The following is a 19503-nucleotide window of genomic DNA, read 5'->3' as shown; positions in this document are numbered from 1 at the left end:
CTAAAAGTGATTTCCGCTCAGAGACATCCTCCGTGTGACCTCTTCGTGAAGGTTTGCAGAGGGGAGGAAAAGCTGTAGAGAACATGTAAATTGAAGGTGACACCTCATTCATATTGTATGTGCTTGCACAAAAAGGAAATCATTTATCATGTCTTTATTCATTGTTCTACACCGTTGTTTGCGTTCCACCCTGTATAGTATGTGAGATTTAGATTAGCCTGTCATAGTATGTTGTAAGTACTAGATGGATAGCATACTTTTTAGTTTTGAAGTATGCAATGATGGATTATGGGCTGTTATCCACAACCCCTCACATTACAGAAAAACCGTTTGAGACGGGTCTCTTTTTGTGTTTGGTTCAATTCTAAATAGCCTTCTCAAAAATATGTACTTTCCATCATGCAGTATGTAAAATACACGCAAGTATTCAAATTAGTATACAAGCAAGGTCTGAATCTGATCTGTCAGATCGGGCTGTTAAACGCTGCCTCCAAGAATATTTGCTAGTGTAAATATTTTATCATATTTAATATATTCACTTTCAAAGGTTGCACTCAGGATTAGCATGTGTAGCCAAGGGATTTTCAAGGTGAATTTACAGGATTAGGGTCTGTTGCCATGGGATTTTAAGGTGAGTTTTCAAGATTAGCGCCTGGAGCCATGGGATAAAAGTACAGGCAGTATTTACCACAAAGAGAGTTTTAAGGTGAACGCTTAGTGTCCTGACAGCTCACTCAAGTAGACAGCAGCCCTAATCTTTTAAAGAGCTGCTTTCCTTCGACTGCCCTCAGGCGTATATATATGTGTGTGTGTGTGTCTCTGTGTGTTTTCTTTTCCCTGAGGATATATCAATCATTGCAGTGACAAAAAGCTCAGTCACCCTTCCAGAAGAAACCTATCATTCATTGGTCCCTTAATGTTTATGCCGAGTGTGTGTAGGCATGTTAGCGTTGTGTGTACATGCATGCATACTATATGTATATAGCAAACCTATGTGCCTGTTTGTCTGTCGCCTTCTCAGCCAATGGCAAGATTATTTCTGCTGCTTATTCTTCCAATCACAATGCTCCACCAGTGCTCCATTCACAGCAATGTGTTTTCAGCAATTTTGCATCCAATCACAAGACTTTTCCTGCAAAACTTTCCATCTAAATCCAATGACTCTATTACTTACTGTCGCCCTCTACACTTGTGTACTACGTGGTGGTGGGATAGAGACACTCACTGTAGTCCATATACTTTAGAGCAGGGGTTCTCAAACCTTTTGGGGCCAGGGACAGTGATTACGTACTGTATATGCTTACTACAATATGTACTCTATAATGCCATAGGGTCAATATTGAAATGCAATAAAGCCATTTTCTTTTTATAGATCATAAACACATTAATTAGGCCACATCACATTAATACCACTTATACTTACAAACAGTGGGTCATCATTTACACCTTAAGTAATTTACCTTAAAAGCTTTCGGAAATCAACAGTAGCAAGACTGGCATAAACATGTAGCTCTTTAAAACACATTTAAAATGATGAAAATTATAATTACAAGATTATTAATTACAATAAAGAGATGATTCACCCCAAATGATAATTCTTCCATCACTTACTGTCATTATTTACTCTCCCTCAATTTTTTCCAAACCTGTATGAGTTTCTTTCCTTTGATGTACACAAAACAAGATCTTTTTAAACGATATGGGAAATCAAACTGTTTCTGGTCCCCATTGACTTTCAATTATGTTAAAAAGAAAACAGCACAAGAAATGTTTTGGTTACCCACATTCTTCAAAATAAACTCATACAGGTTTGGAACAACTTGAGGGTGAGTAAATGATGACAGTAAATTAAGTCATTGACAGATTGTTGTGCTATGTCACAATCACATCAGTGTTTCGTTTTAGTATTTCTGGATTTATGATTTGAATACAAATGTATTATCAGACTAATCGAATAAAGACACGAAACATTGACAATTCAATATTTGAAAATGAATTCAAAAGGAAATATGATGGGAAAAATGATTTTAGCAAACAGTGCTGCACAACAGAGGCTTACTGTTAAATGAACACATGGATACAATTGTGTAATTATAATAAAATTATTTTATTAGCTATTATTATCCTTTTATGTTGGCGGGTTGTAGTGATGATAATTGAGATACTGTGGAAGCTTATCTGACTATAGTTTTCCTTATTACTTTAAATCAAATCAAGTCAGTATATTTTTCGGAATTACATGACATAAGCTCGCAATAAGGACATTTTTGTCAGAAACAGAAACTTTATCAGAAATGAGAAAAATGTGTTTCTAGAGTAAGAGAAAAAGCTGCAAGAAATCGTGTGGTCCGTTTGCATTTTCCGCACTGCGGAAATAATATCGGGGACCCTCTGACACACGTCACAGACCCCTCTTTGAGAACCCCTGCTTTAGATCAACATTGATGCAGCCACACCTGTTATATTGCTTTCAAAATTTAGATTTCCTCCCCTCTGCACACTATTATCTGTGATTTGTGTGTGTTGATGTGTTTGTTTTAAATTCTGTAATGGAGTGTTTCTAGCAGCTATGGTTAGTAACATGGTTACTTATAATATGTGACTAAGGCACTCTAAGGCACCCTGGATTGTGAATGCAGTGAATTCATAAGGAACATATAATTGTAAATTGTATACAGTATATAGATTTTAATATGTAACTTGTGGATCAGTCTATCATAATATAATGTTGAAAGCAATGAAAAATGTTGCTTAGTCAAGGGTTACAATGGCCCTAATGAAACATAGAAGGTGTTTGCATTCACCCTTAACTTGGATACAGGTGGAGGTGAATAAAAGTATGAAATAGTGTAAACTTGAAAAAAACATTGTGTTAGGGCCGCAAAAGTTGCAGATTCAATTGCCGGGAAACACATTGACAAAATATGTATAGCTTGAACGTACCGTCGCTTTGGATAAAACCGTCTTTCCGATGCATATATTTAATCTTAGCGTGCATTTACTTTATATTTTGAAAATAGCCCCAACCATGTTTAAACTTAGCATGTTAACCCATTGTTTATACGCTTTCCCTGTGTTAAGGGAACACGAATCCTATGATCTTGCAAGAGCTTTCTGTCTTGTAAATCTTCTTCCTCATTTCACTATTAAAACAATTCTGAGCCCACTAGTGACTGCTAACATCACATTTTTTCCGGTTGGCGGTTTTATACATGTTTTGTCTTTTTTAACAGGGGTTTGTGAAATTTACAAAACTGAACTGAGCCCATTCTAAGCCAATAGACAAATTGTAGATGCAATAAGTAAAAATATGGCGTGAAAATGTAAAGTGTATGTAATAATCTTCAAGAAAAATGTAAAGAGACTGAAATTATTACACATTTTTTATGATATTTAATAGCATGTAGTCTTTGTTAAAGATACACAGTCCTTGATAATTATGAATAAATACTGGAATAGTCTATGAAAAGGATCGTCCATATAATATTCACACAGTTTAGAATTTAAATCATTGACATTCATTAAGACTGCATAGCCATGTGGTGAAATCCCATGACAGAGGTTTGCCAGAGGAACATGAGAGTGTGTGGTGATGCAGTGTCTCCCCCTGCAGGTCAGCGAGGTGGAAGTGAACGGGCAGATCGAGGCCGTGTGTGAGAGTGTGTTCAGTGAGATGGAGGCTCAGGCCATGGACGCTCTTGACCTGCCGATGTCTGGCTGCTACCGTATGAGGAGCCACAGTTACGTGAGGGCCATCGAGAAGGGCTGTTCGCAGGAGGAGGAAGAGGAGAGGAAGTCACGTCAGGCCACATCACCACCCCGAACCGCGACCACTGTCAGAACCATCCAGAGCAGCACAGGTACAACATTTTTAAAAGACTTACAAAGCTGGAATTATTGATGTTTTAAAGGGATCAAGTGGAATTATATAGTCTTTAATCTTTTATGATGAAAGAGTTCTTTGTACGGGAAAGTGCTTTCAGATCTCAAAAAGGACACAGAAACCATTCTGTTTGACATTAAAAAGTTGTGTAAATCCAGAAGGAATAATGCATTATCATTTGACCACCCTTGTTTGTCTTAAAGGCCCAGTCGCCAAAAATGGCTTGTTTAATTTCTCAAACACAGGTTGGAAAAAGTAAATAGAAAGTAATTTATGACTGTACAAAAACATGCTTATTCCACATACTGTCTAAAACATCACAAACGCAGATATATCAATCTCGGAGGAACACTCAGCCAATCAAATGAAAGAAGTAAATGTTGTCTAAGTAACAGCACAGGCAAAGAAATTACTTCACAATTGCCTGACCTTCATATTGCTGCCGTTAGGAAATGTATTAACTTCTGCTCTCCACTTATAACACTTTTCTATTTTACACTTATGCTTTACTCTCTCTGGCACTTCATCTGTGTGAAGAGAAAGCCAAGGCCTCTCGCTCGCTCGCTCTCACTATCGTGCAGCTTGTTGTTTAATTACAACGATTAGAGAGTCTCATTCTTTCTTCTAGCACACTGTCATCAGGGTCGTAGTCAGCAACTTAAAAACATTAACACACAAGTGGAATGAAAAGAGGCTTGTGTGTGTGAGAAAGAGAGAGAGAGAGAGAGAGAGAGAGAGAGAGGCTTCACACAATAATAGATGAAGCTGAGATTTGGGGATTTGGGGAATGATCTCTGCAATCACAGATGTAAAGCTCCAACTTGACTTGCATCCCATGTGTGTCAAAATCTGCCTGCTTAAATGGCTCAAACAAAGCCTTTGATCAAAAGTCAGTCAGGGTTAGTTCGGACTTAATTGCTTTTGCCGGCCAAAATAGTGATATTCACTTAGATGAGATTGGTAATCAATTATAAAAAAGGTTTGTTAAAGACTTTTATAATGCGGAGGCAAAGTTACCTCGGTATGATGTTTTATTGAACACCATTTAACGTACAATTTTTATAGAAACATTTCATTAAAAAAAGAACTACAGTAACAAGCCTAACTTTTTTTTGTTTCTGCTGTTGTTATGCTGTTATTAATTATAGTCACTTCTTCTGGACCATTGGTTAACAAATATGTGATAAATATGACAGGTGTAATGAATTTTACTTCATTGCAGACAAAAGTGGTTTTGTGCAAGTCACAATTGGTAAACAGCATTGGTACACCGTGCCTATAGTGCGGTGCGACAATCCCATTATCAACAAGCCTTTTGTCATGTTGCGTCCGCTGTTGGCACAGTGTAACAGTAAAAACTTTGTAAAAAATCGGTGAGTTTCTATTACATTTTTGTTATTATAATGGGTTCTGTTGTCTTTTGCGTCCGGTGTAGACACAGTGTTAGGCACAGTGCAATGCGGACATCAGCCTTTATTTATCTACAATAAAGCACTAGCCTCAACTACCTTATTGCTAAATATGCTTTTATAAAATGGTTACTACATAATACAAATGTATGGGGAAAAATATGTATCAATCAATCAAAATGTATTTATAAAGCAACAGTAGTTGAACACTGTTGACCACAATGCAAATGTCATCAAGAAAAATATTTTATAGCCTTCCTAAAAATTGTCCTTGTTCAACTGTGAAAAGTAACAGAATGTTTTGTTAACATTGCTAAGGGTGGCACTGGTTAATAAGGGTGCGCAGTAATACAAAAAATCGTTAGATGAAGTGGCATAACTGTGCTTTATTCACAATAAATTGACCTATTGACCAATCTGAATTGAGGACTGGAACTTACCATTTTCTAAAATTGATGCAATGCGAATCTTACGATTATTGTATGATTAGTAGAAAAATGCTATAGTGAAGCACCTCACTTAAACCTAAAGTCACTTGTGCAAAAGCAAATCATACTGAAATGTGCAAATAAGGTTGTACATACTCGTAAAATAGGTGTGAATTGCGTGAGATTGTGTTGGTTTGACCCATTCAGACATTTTACATCAGGCACTGGACTTTGTGTTTGGCGTTGTTAGTGTTAAAAACTATGGATTAAATACTATTTGACTTCATATTTTTTCGAAATTGAGATTTATTCATCATCTAGAAGCTGAATATATAAGCTTTCCATTTATGTATGCTAGGATCGGACAATATTTGGCTATTTTAAACTCAAAACAATCAAAATATTAAGAGAAAATCGCCTTTGAAGTTGTCCATCAGAGGCGCTGTTAGAAGAAACAGGTTTGTTATAACGCTCTCAATTGGCTTACCACTGTAATGTGATTAAAATGTGAAGAGTGAACTCGAAAGCAGAAATTCTAAGCTTTACGTAGATACCAAACTTGATTAGGTAATTCCCAAAGAGCGGGCGGCAGCGGGTGAAGTTTGTAGGTGTGTTTTCGCCCATTTTTGTTCGCTTAATCAGATACCCTGGCAAACCAGTGTGGGCCAGTTTAACCAGGCAGTGAGATTTAATTTGTGCGAGAGGTTCAGGACCACCTCCTGTAGAGCGAGGACAGTAGTAACAGTGGGTTTATCCTGAGCTCTACTACCAATGAATGAGCAAGATCAAGTGATGACATCACTGTGCGAGGATCTAATCTAATGGCAAATAGTGACATCCAAGGAGACGTACACTAAATGAAACAAACAACTGGTGTTGAACGTTAAAGTGCGTGATTGACAGGGATGTGTCATATCCATACAGCTATTTATTTACCCATAACATAAATGCAAATAAATGGTGCATTCATTTGCAACAGTTGAAATGTTACTTTTGTGCTATTACTTGGTTCTTTATATGATTTACATCTCGGTTGAGGATTCTTAAAAACCTGAGGCCCTGAACATTTGCCTTAGTAAGCACAGAAGAGTACCAAAGTATATCACAGATAGATTTCTGCTGCTGTCCTAAATACCAAGTTGCACACACTTCTACACACATGAACACATGAAATGTGTGCTTCACATTTGTCCTTTTGGCAGCTTTGATCTAAATGTCATTTCCACGGCATTAAAGGATTAGAAGTCCCAGTCTGTCTGTTTGAGAGTTTCTCTTTTGTGCGCATCATCTGCTTGTATATCCATCTCTCTTCATTCCTGTCTGTTTCTTCTTCAGGGAAATGAGATGTAATGCTTTTATGTCTCTAACTTACAAAAGAACACCAGCCCCAGATCAGAAATTGTGAGAGCTCCGGGGTCTAGGGAGATGGATGCTCCTATTCTTCTGAGCAGCAGAATAAACTGATTCGTCACAAATGCTGAACAGTGTCTAGATATGAACATGACAATCACAGTGCTGTTTTATTTTCCACAAAGCCCTCATTACGTCCTGTTTATGTAATAGAGTGCTAGTTGGGGACACATTGAAATGTCTTTAGTTAATGATTGTGTCCTGTGGAACTCTTTGTCTTTCAATGCATTCTGTATTAGGACAGAAAATACTCTATATACCCAGACTTAAAGAGATGTGTGTATGAGATACAAATAGTGTGTAGCCTATATACTAAGTTGAAGAAACTCTGTAAAATAACAACTCAATTGTTGACAGCTTTAAAGGTGTCATGAATTAAGAAATCAATATTAACCTGAGCTTTTGTTATATATCGTATTCAAACTAACATTCTGTAAGTGTCAGAACTGAAAACGTCCTTGTTACTGAAATGACAACTTTAATTGCAAACGCCATGACGTCATTGATAGGTTGAACACCGCCTCCACAGAAGAATATCAATGACTACTTCTCTAGCCCCGCCCACTGGTTTGCGGATGACTAAAGCCATGTACACATATTACACACTCCTGCATTTGTGATGATTGACAAACTAGTCATATAGCGACATATTTTTTCGGCTTAAGATTAATTTTGTTCGATAGTTTAAATTTAACTGCTGATACACGCTTTGTTGTGTTTATGCTCGGAAGGCTGCATCATACAGCGCTCTTTTGCAGTGTTGGCATATTCGTTATTAATAAGCGATTTTATGCTTGTTGTTTGGTCTTAGATCAAAAAGCCTCGGCACTTAGGTCTTAACAATTTATATATAATACATAAACAATTTCCATTTTAAGGTTAATTTTCTGATTTTTGCTGTGAAGATCTGGCAACCCTCTCACTTTAGCAAAGGGCTTTTAAGAGCTGCTAGCCCCATGTCATATGTGCAAAAGTGAGGACTTATTTCACTGTTAATTTTATTTAGGGTGACCACGCAACAAACATCCAACATATTGTGCCGCGCCTGGTTGTGGAGGTTTATTTTCAAAGACGTTCCAGCTCACGTTGGAACGTCTAGCTTATATAGCATTTGTTCGGTTCATTTCACCTTGGATTACTTTGTTAACAAGGCACATGTCGATGGTAGATTGGTTTAGAGACTGATATTAAAATGCAATGCTGTGCCGTCAACATTGAATCCTACCGGAATCTAATGTGAGTAAAAATATATGTATGAACGCTTTATATGTCCTGATTATGTGTAACCTTCACGTCTAACCATGTTCACAGAAGGCTCCAACTAAGCATGTAGCTTGTCAGACAGAAACACAGAAATGTACGTCACAGGGCACAATGTTGTCTTTTGGAACTGTTATCCAATTACAGCAGTGAACGTATACTTCCAAGTCTTCAATGTGGCCCGCCCACAAAGACTTATGCCATGCAAAATAATGTTCTATGGTGAAAGCATGTACAGATATATACAACCCTATTTTATATATTGAGGGAGTTTTAACAGGATAAATATGTTTTAAAACGTATTAAATCGTGTACCTATATGTTGAGAATGTTAACAGGCTACCCTGTTGAAACTGCATATGCTGGGTTAGGTATGTTTGTGCTGGATCCTCACCAGTTTAAACCAGCATATGGTCAGTTTAAACCAACACATGGCCATCTTAAACCTGTATGTGACCATCTTAAACCAGCTCAGGACCAGTTTAAACCAGCATATGGTCAGTTTAAACCAACACATGGCCATCTTAAACCTGTATGTGACCATCTTAAACCAGCTCAGGACCAGTTTAAACCAGCATATGGTCAGTTTAAACCAACACATGGCCATCTTAAACCTGTATGTGACCATCTTAAACCAGCTCAGGACCAGTTTAAACCAGCATATGGTCAGTTTAAACCAACACATGGCCATCTTAAACCTGTATGTGACCATCTTAAACCAGCTCAGGACCAGTTTAAACCAGCATATGGTCAGTTTAAACCAACACATGGCCATCTTAAACCTGTATGTGACCATCTTAAACCAGCTCAGGACCAGTTAACCAGCATATGGTCAGTTTAAACCAACACATGGCCATCTTAAACCTGTATGTGACCATCTTAAACCAGCTCAGGACCAGTTTAAACCAGCATATGGTCAGTTTAAACCAACACATGGCCATCTTAAACCAGCATGTGAACATCTTAAACCAGCATCAAAACAAACATAACCCAGATATGCTGTTTTTTCAACAGGGTATGCACGGGATGCTAAAATCCATGGCACTTTATGTTCATACGCTACTATTCTGATCAATATTTGTAGCCTTTATACAGTTTTTCTGTCGCTCTTTCCATTTGTAACACTGTGGTAACATGCGTAAAGAGAATTCATATGAAACGCATTTATTACTTATCAACAATAGTACCCTAGCCTATTATTTATTAGTTCCTCAACTCCTTAAAACTTTCTTCGCGTTTATAATAATCCTGTTGATAATGAATTTCTGAGGTTCGGTAGGATTGCAAGTCCACTAGTATCTTTTTGTCCTGTACGGGAATCGGTGTGTTTAACGGATGTGACGGTGTGGGCCGGTCCCCTACCCGCCCGTGTCTGAAGCGCGAGCAAGCACTATATTTACGCATTAAGCTCCCGTTCAGAGCAAAGCTGGAGTTCATTGCGAGATCCCGACGATTCGTTCAATCGCTACTTTCTCAAATTGTATCTCCGGTTAACATTTACCGAAAATTACAGGGTATGTGTGACTGGATTCGCCTCCTCTGTGAGTAGCTATACACTGGTCTCTCTCTCTCTCTCTCTCTCTCTCTCTCTCTCTCTCTCTCTCTCTCTCTCTCTCTCTCTCTCTCTCTCACACACACACACACACACACACACACACACACACACACACACACACACACACACACACACACACACACACACACACAGTTTGTATCAGTTTGGCTATATTTCGGTACTGTTACCGGAGGTGACGGAAGACTCCATCTAGCTTTGCTTACTCATTCCGCTAGTGCAGGACTGATGCGTTTTTAAATCAACATCCATCTCATAAGCTTTGTTTCTGAGTCTATGTATTGTATATACAACTAACTAGGCTTGTTAGTGTATGTAACAAGTAAACGTCTGCTTCTTTGTGAGTGTATATTAAATAAAAACTAGTGCATGTGAGAGAGATTCTGAACTCTGTCCAACATCCATCTATTTTGGTAACTCATATATGTGATATTGGTGAGCAGGTGCAGGCAAGCTCATAAAGTTACACACATAGGCCACACGAAGACAGAAAATCAAGATTTTTTTAAAGAAGCATTTAGCAGAATTATTATCTTACTTTTCTCGAAAGTGTGAAAAAAAACTTGTCAGTGCGAGTGTTTTGTGTGAGAGAGATGCTTTTAATTTAAAATAGTCTTAGATGGCCCCAGATCTCTATATATAAAGCTGTTGCTGGTGTAAATGCGTTTATATCGTCTCACTTCGACAGTATATGCTGTGATGACATCTTAGTATGCTTTTATATATTTCAATATTTTGGAGGGAGGGTTGGTGGTCATGATATTTGTATTGTAATGACAAACATATTATTTTGAGGAGAATGTATCGATTCAGTTCAGCTAGACTCAGGAGGAGGATGCTGTTGTTACTACGGCAACTAATTCACTTAAAATATGTTTTCCCCCGGATGAGATGATGTCATTGAGCGATCATAAAGTAGACTCTCTGTCTCGCATGCTCTCATTTTTTCCTCTGGCCTACTTTCAGTTATTTACAGCTGTTTTGTGCAATCCTTGTGTAGTGTGGTATTTATGATACTAGTCAGAGATTTGTGTTTTTATTCATTTTTCGTTCAAGAGTAAAATGTAGCCTGCCATAATATTTTACCAGACTTTGGCCATAGTGTTATAACGTCATGAGGCAAGAGAATTCAATTTATATTCTCTAAAAGTAGATGTAATGGAAAGATTTATTAGAAAGATTCAATTCAACTTTCAATGGGCTGATTCATAACTTAAAGGTGGTAACGGTGATGTCATAAACAAGCCCGTTGGTAAAGCCAATCAATACAGTTATTCACAAAGATATGATCTCATCATTATATTGAATATACTTGAATTATTATACAGAATCAAATGACTTAAATACGGATAAAACATTTTTAGCATATACTATAATTTTCAGTAAAAGCCCATTACTATTTTAAACCCCATTGTCTTACATTGCTGCATTTCTAGACAAAATGTTATCAAACTAGTAATCTCATCCTTCTTTAATCCAAAAGCAGCTGGTACAAGTAAAATAACTGGTGTAGTTATACGAATTGGGCACTAGATGGCAGTATAATGTAACTTAAAAGTAGAGCTACCACACGTTTGAAATCACATACTATGATACTAACAACAGTTCAGTCTGTATAAGGTCTTTGCTAATCATCAAATTTTTACTTTAAACACACATATAAGTTCAAACAGATTGCATTATGGGGAAAAGCAGAATTTATGTATAATACTAACACTTTTGTCACAAACTCACTATGTTCTTTATGCATACTACATACTGTTAAAGTGTCCCAGCCTGAATCTTTTACTGTGGGTTTGTTTGTGTGTGGTTACAGGGCAGGATCTCTCCACAAATCACTCAGTGCGACATTTCGGTTAAACAGACTCTCTACTTTTCTTCCTCCCTCTCTTTTTCTCTCTCTCCCACACTCAGCATCTCTCTCAACCACACTGATAATCATTTCCTTTCAGGCCCTCCCTCCACTCACAATGAAAGGTGTTTTCCTTCTTTATATTTAAACATCATGTCTCAAAGCCTGAAGATTTATGTGATTTCTTCTTCCTCCCAAGAGTTAATCAGTGTGTGTAAGTTCATATATATGTGTGTGTGTGTATGTGACAAGAGCATCAGTGAGAGACGGAGCGAGAACAAAAAATGTGCTGTCTGAAATGCTCGGCTAGTGTGGGCACGTAGAAAAAACAAACACACAGCGCAGGTATTATTTAAGAGCAACATCTATAATCTTCTGCATTTCATGTAAATCCCACGTCTAAATCTGCGACCTGAGAGTCACCTTTAGGTAGGATGTGATGTAATGCAGTCTTGTCTCACGTGGCGAATGCAAATTACATTTTCAAACTCGCTGAAATAGAATGCTTAAGTCCCAAATGTGTGGATGCAAAATGTATCAGTGAGCATATTACCCTTTTTTTCAGCAAAAACCAACATCTCGGTTTTAAACCAGATTGCTTAAGTATAAAATCACCAAGGAGAATATTCCAGTGTTGGGAAAAAAGTCCTCTAGGAGGCGATAGACACAGCATCAAATGTCCTTTCATGCTTGAATGTTGTCATGATCTGAATTTTTCTCTGTTTACTTGCAAAATCTGCTGGAATGTGGACTGTTATTGTAAAGCGTAATGTTTACAATTGCCTGTTGTATTATCCATTATGTCTTCATTATCCGATTTAAAATGCTGTTAGTGTCACAAAAGGTACTTTTAGATTTCACAAACTTGTTCCTAGGTCTGATGTTAGTGAGCGCTCGCGAGTTCTCTTGAGTGTTTGATGACTGCGCACTTTACGTAATTACAACCTAACGGCCTCTCTTTGAGATGCGCCTGGCTTTGATTTAGGCCACACAAATAGGAAGTGAGGTCGTTGACATGATCCCGTCACACTACCTGCCACATGAAATACAGGAGGAAGCCTCTTCTGCTCGGATCTGCTCTTGTGTCTTCTCCTCTCTGCCTGTGTGTGTGTGTGTGTTGAATGGTTTAGGTTTTCACTGCAGGGTGGGGCAAACCTTAATTACAGACCATCTCAACTCTTCCAGAAAGGGTCCTCTGTGTCTGTGTGTGTTTTTGCCCCTAAATGTTATGGGAGGGTCCTTTAATGGGATATTTCACTTTTGAACAGCAGTCTCACAACATGCATTTATGAAAAGCCAAAAATTACAACATTGAGTCTGTATGGGTTTATGGGAAGATGAGGGTGTGTGTGTGTCTACTTAAGTTGTTTAGGTAGTCTTTGAAACACAATGCATTGCATTCCTGCACTCCTGCTGGGCTCCTCGTTTACCCCTTACATTCTTGCCTACTCACCCCCAACCCCCTGTATGTACGTGTTTGAGTGCACGTCTGTGTGTGTCTCGGGGGTCTTTTAAGACTCCTAAAGACCACATTACAGAAGCAGTCCCAGCACTCCGTCCACAAACACTCCAGACACACAATACCCCACCACACACCACAGGTCCTTTGCCCAACCCCCTCCTCACAGGATATCAGGGGTCAGAGGTCAAACCTGGAGACACAAAGCATAAAGAGAATGAGCCAAAGAGGGAAAAGAGAGAGATAGGTGAGTTGAGGGTAGTTATATAGTCAAATGGAAAGTTGGTTAGATACAAATCAGTATTAGAAATCAGATTACAATATAATTTTTTATTCATTCTTGATTTGGGTTGGGTGTGCGCGGCATGGCGGGTGTGAACTCTTGACCACATTCCTTTGTATTTAGATGTAAATGCGTGCGTGTCACGCTCTGACCTCTTAAGATGTACGAGATCTCGAACCCGGAGACCTTCAAATAAACTCGCTCGCACACAAAGTTCATACTTTTGTTAGCTACAGGTCAGTGTGTGTTGCGTTTGCTTGTTAGACGTGTGTAAAGGGTGAGATTTGACACAATGCCATTCTGAAGATACTTTAAATAAGTGTTTTTAATTTAAAAACAATGCGCAAATACTTAAAAAATTGTTAGACTTACTTTTTATACAGACACATAGACAGATAGTGCGTATGTTTGGGGGGGGGGATGTGTCATCAGCTCAATTTTGTATCATTCCTGTAAGAGAGAGGATGCATCTAACTTTATATATCACACACACACACATTGAGCCATCAGACACAGATGTGTAATCACACAGGCATGTAGACAGTCTCATTGAAAGGGAGTGTGTGGGGCTGAACTGCTTTGAAGGGCCGTAATCTGTGAGTCAGAAGTGTGTATGTGTGTTTGCTGAAGTATAATATTAAACCTATGTCAAGGTGAAAGTGTCTAGGGCTCTGTTTTACTCTGTGCCTGGATTTTCCTTTAAAATGCTTTTGTTGTGGCATTTGTTTGTGTTCTCACTTTGACTGAGTGTTAGGAAAATGACAGGAACTAAGGGAAATGGGCGGTCAAACTCATTGTCTTTTTTCTCTCTCTCTCTCTGTCTCTCTCTGTCTCTCACTCCTCTCATTCATGCCTGTTGTTCTATTTTCTTGTCCTAAGGGTACATGTCTGCCTTGTCAGACTGTAGAGATGATAAATATATTCTTTGTTTGAAAGGTATAAGTTTGTTTATTCAAATTTGTAACCTATTCAATTTAAATTTAAATTTACCTTTTTTAATTTTTTTTAATTACTACTGTTAATAATAGTGATGATATTTAATTGTTTTTCTATTAACCTTTTTTATTAGACTTTTATTCAATTTTAACTTTCAGTATAGGATGAGTTTTCAACGTGTCTGGTTTGTGATTTATTTCTCTTTTTCCTTGTGTTTATGACACTTTATTTGTCACCTGTGGACTGTGCGTTCGCGCATGCGTGCATTTGTGTTTATGTGCCAGCGTGCATGGGTGTGTCTTGTCATCGATTGACAGCTGCGGAAAACTGGCTGCATCCGAACTTAGAACAAGGAAAAGTAGGTCATGCTCACTGTTAGTAAACACATGCGCTCAGAGTTTTTAGTTCATGGTTACGTACCTGTCAACTATCAAATTCTTTATTAATAAACTCAAATAATTAATTTAACTCTGAATTTCAGCTTAAGTGTCATATCCGGGCTTAAAAAATGATTTGGCTTGGTGGTCTATTTTTCTTTTTAACAAGACACACACTCGTACAAAGACACACAATGTTTTGCAGAAAGGCCATGTTCTTCCCTGTTTCCACAGCTACACTTTCACAAAGGACTCCAGCTGGTAGTGGAAAGATAGAGCAGGGGATGAAGAGAAAGAGAGAGCAGTAGTGACCTGCCCCTTTCCAAACACACGGCAGCTGGGCCGAACTGTCATTCTGCACCCTGGCCCGCTTACACACACGAAAATACTCCGGCCCCTCCTCTATCTTTATAGCGCTTTGTGTTTTATACCGATCGTTCCCTCTGTGTCTGCTAGAGGGAGCCCAACTAACCTGTTTGAATGTGTTTCAGAGAGAGCTGTCACTTTGGCTTGTTTCAAAGTGGAAGGAGTTCGCACTTAAATACCTAATATGTCAATACAGTACAAGTGTGCCAAAGTGATCATTTATTATAATTATTTTAAAATATACATTAAAACCAACTTGGAATATTCCCAATATGCTTTAAAAATCCCTTCACAATAAGCTTGGCAATGCAGTACTAATCTCCCATAATGCAACACAAGGTGAACATTATAAAAAAAATGAACATTCTCTCATCATTTACTCACACACTTGTCATTTCAAACTAAATGTATGACTTTCTTTCTTTCGCAGAACACAAAAGAAGATATTTTTAAGAATGTTGCCCACCAAACCAAATACAATACCCATTGACTTGCATTGGTTTTCTGTCTATCTATACAATAGAAGTGAATGGGTATCGCCATCATTCTTCAAAATATCTCCTTTTCTTTTCTGCAGAAGAAAGAAAGTCACACAGGTTTAAAATGACAAGAGTGTGAGTAAATAAAGACAGGCTTTTCATTTTTGGGTTCCTTTAACATTCCTTTAACAGCAGTTTAAAGATATTTTTGTAAACGTTTCGTTCAACATAATTCCAGTAAAAGAAATGACCCACGTCTCCGATGGGCTTTCTGTCAAGTTTAGCTCGCTTTTAGATAGTATATTGTATAAGTAAAACCCACACACTCACTCTCCCACTGTTCTTCTCAATGTCCAACCATCAGCATGCCCAGAGGTGCGTTCAATCTCCTCTCCTAATGAAGCATGAGGCTGAAAGGGCTGTTTCTCCAGGCAGAGGCCAAAAAAGATGGGATGAATGGTTGATAGAGGGGGGCAGTGAAGAAGTGGAGAGGGTTGGGGGAGAGCTCAGGGGCCGTCTTTGATAAAGCGCCGACCCGGGCGGGGGGTAGTGTGTTTTTAGGCAGGAGATTCACCATTCACACTCCGCTGTCGGCCGTCCGTTTGAAGCCTCTCACAAAGAAGAGTTTGTTGGCTGGGGGCCAAAGAAGGGTTTGTCATTCACAGACTCCTTCTTTCCTCCTCCTCTTTAACCTCTCCCTCATTCTTGGCTCTTTTGAAACGAGAAATGCTTTAGCATCCAAGAGCGCTGCCAATTAAAGTTCAAGAAACGCTGAATTTCGGTTAACCCCCAGAATGAGCCAGCGAGCTTTACGGCAGATGTCAGACTGTGGTGCAAGTTACAGGGAGCGTTTCTTTCTCCGTTCCTGCCTGGTGGAGTTCAGGAATTCTCTATCACACTCCACTTCCCAACTGCTGGATAAACATGATGGCCTTGAGTGTGTGCGGTTGTGGAGGCGTGACGCTTCCATGATCCAAACATCAAAGTGTATCCGTGGAAACTGTGAGGTAGTCTGTAATGGTGTTAACATGGCATGACTTGTTTCTACTCCCTTCCATTTGTGTGTGCGCGTGGATAAAAAGAAGCCAAAATTGTGGATATATCTTACACATCTGGTGTTTAAGAATCTATCATACTGTGGTGGTCCTTGTTATAAAAACACAGTTTGAGCTTGCCTGGTACATTTCAGACTTTAAAAAGAGTTTGACAGCTCTCTGGCAACTGACTTCCTATTTACTTTGTGGAGTCCAGACAACCCATTGACCTTTACTAGCATGCTTTTGTGCAGAGGGGGTGCCTGGGTGTGTACTGTATGTTTCTATTATCAAACATAGTTTTTTACAAGGTTATATAAATAAATCTCTGAACCGTGGGAGCTGGTTGTGAAACAAAAAAAATATTCTGTAAAACTTTTATTTCTAAAGGCATACAGTAGCGTGTGATGGGATTTAAAGAGATTCATTTGGAGGCTTTAATTTGGAAAATCACGTCCGCCTGTAGTTTAAAGGGCTCCAGGTGGGTGGATGTTTTGGGCTATTTGACGTGCGGTTTGCTTTTGTCACTGAAAGAGACTGAGAGGGAGTGTAATGGCTTTAGAAAGAAACCACACAACTGGGTGGGTCAGAGAACACACACATACGTGCTTGACACATGACACAGGCTCATACACACAGGTGAGAACAAGCACACCGGTCGGTTGCTGGGACAGTTTAAAGAGAAAGCATGGCCTACTTAGCAAATGCATTGTGACCCAGTTTACATAGATACAGACACACAGAGCCGTCACAAACCTGTTCCTCATCCCTTCTGTGCTCTGAGAGAGAGCTGTTAAAAGGCAGCTAGATGCTATAATCAAAAACAGAACCACTTTGGCACAGCCACAAACACGCAGGCTCGTGTACACACAAATGTCATAAATTCAAAGAAAGATCTAATCCTTTTCTTTCATGTGTTTAAGTTGTGTGTGTGTGTGTCTGGGCCTGCACTAACCTGCTCCTGCCAAATGCAGGAAATGAGGGAGCTGTAAGAAAATGGACTGCCACTGTTTAGTCTCTGAATACTCACACACATGTGTACACAGACACACACATACACACAATGTTTAGTCTTCCCCAGCAGCTGTGCTATTCTAAGAAACACAGGCAGGAAGAACACAAAGCGCAGAAATAGATGGAGGATTTTGGGTAGTAATGCCATAGCTTGTTGTACTTTTAATGTGCGATGCTTCATAACACATACATAACACAAAAACTAACATTCTTTTTTTTTTGCCTTACCCCTCTCAATACACGTTTTCTAACTGTTTTCTGTGCTACTTACCTGTCTCAACTCATTTATGTTTTGCTGTTTTGTCTTGCTCTATTGTATTCAAATGTATGCTAAACAACTCGGTTCTATTCTATTCTATTCTGCTTCTTTATATTACATACTTATTCTTTTACTCAAATACCAATTTTATTCTAGCAAATTTTACATGTTTAGTTTTATCTTAGTTCTATTTTATTTGGCTTAACTCTTTTCTACTGTGTTACATTTTATTGTCAAGTTAGGTTTCTATAAATACAGTATATACCTTAAGATTTCTACATTTCTATTGCACATTTTACAATTTGGCAGCTGTAATAAAAAACAGACAAACAAGTGTGAAAGAAACAGACAACAAATATAGATATAATAAGAATAATAACAATAAAGAATTAGAGAAAGGGAAAATAAATAAATACAAATAGATAAATAAATAGTAATATGTATAATAAACAATAAGAAAACTCCAAAATATGTACGTTTTGAAGTAATAGAAGCTCTTATCCAAATAGTCTGTAAGAAAAGTAATAGTATCTGTATCTATGTAAATATATAGTTTTTTAATGAATAGATTTTTTTGTTTTTCTGTACTGCTTTATTCTATTCTACTCTGTTATACTATGCAATACTACTTAAACATATAGGCTACAATAGTTTACAATAAGGTTGTATTCAACATTAGTAAATGCTTTAACTAACATAAACTAACAATGAGCAATATCGTTTTTCGGCATGAATTATTTTTTGTTAATAGTGTCACTACAGTTATTCATGTTAGTTCATTGTGCATTAACTAATGTTAACAGATCTTTAAGTTTTGATTTAAAAAAATCATTAGTTAATGTTGAAACTAACATGGATTAAGATTAATGCATACTTTAGAAATAATGCTAATGTACAATCCTGTTGTAAAGTGTCACCAGAAATGTATTATCACTTTTATTTGAATTTCTTCTTTGCTGTGCATATATAATTCTTACATCTTCTAGCCTTTATAAATATATTGTGTAAATGTACAGAGCAAATCATTATTAACAAATCAATTTTATCCACTCCACAGTATCATCATGTATAACCACCTACAAGAAAACCCCGCCCCCAGTCCCTCCCAGGTCAACACCCACCAGGCCTTACATCTCTATAACAGCTCAGAGCAGCACAGAATCAGCCCAGGATGCCTACGATGATCTGACCGGCTCCAGCCCTGCTAACCGGGCCTTGGTGGCTGCCCAGTCGGGCCTCAGTAACTCCACAGAGAGCATTGATAGCATGAAGGCCCTGACGGCAGCCATTGAGGCAGCAAACGCTCAAGTCCACGGCCCGGCCAGCCAACACGTGACCAACAGCACCATAACCATCACCACAGCCACCGCCACCACTAGCGTAACACACATCTCGCAGGACGCTAAGAGAGATGCCCTCAGGAAGTGCCTGTCTATAGGAATACAGGTTGGCCATGTGCACACATCCGTTTTTGGTTTGAT

The 19503-nt window shown here is 38.4% G+C and overlaps 1 protein-coding gene across 1 annotated transcript in view; it reads left to right on the top strand.

Moving 5' to 3' along the window:
- The window catches only part of dlgap1b (discs, large homolog-associated protein 1b), a gene marked incomplete at both ends in the record, with an annotated part of 34899 nt that overhangs the window by 7890 nt on the left and 7506 nt on the right, over positions 1–19503 (top strand). The window contains 2 exon segments of the mRNA XM_079447687.1: positions 3614–3860; positions 19080–19468. Coding sequence (XP_079303813.1) covers positions 3614–3860; positions 19080–19468 — 636 coding nt within the window.

This window comes from Barbatula barbatula (assembly GCF_947034865.1).
Source record: "Barbatula barbatula genome assembly, chromosome: 23".
NCBI lineage: Eukaryota > Metazoa > Chordata > Actinopteri > Cypriniformes > Nemacheilidae > Barbatula > Barbatula barbatula.
This window is presented reverse-complemented; position numbering and strand designations above follow the sequence as displayed.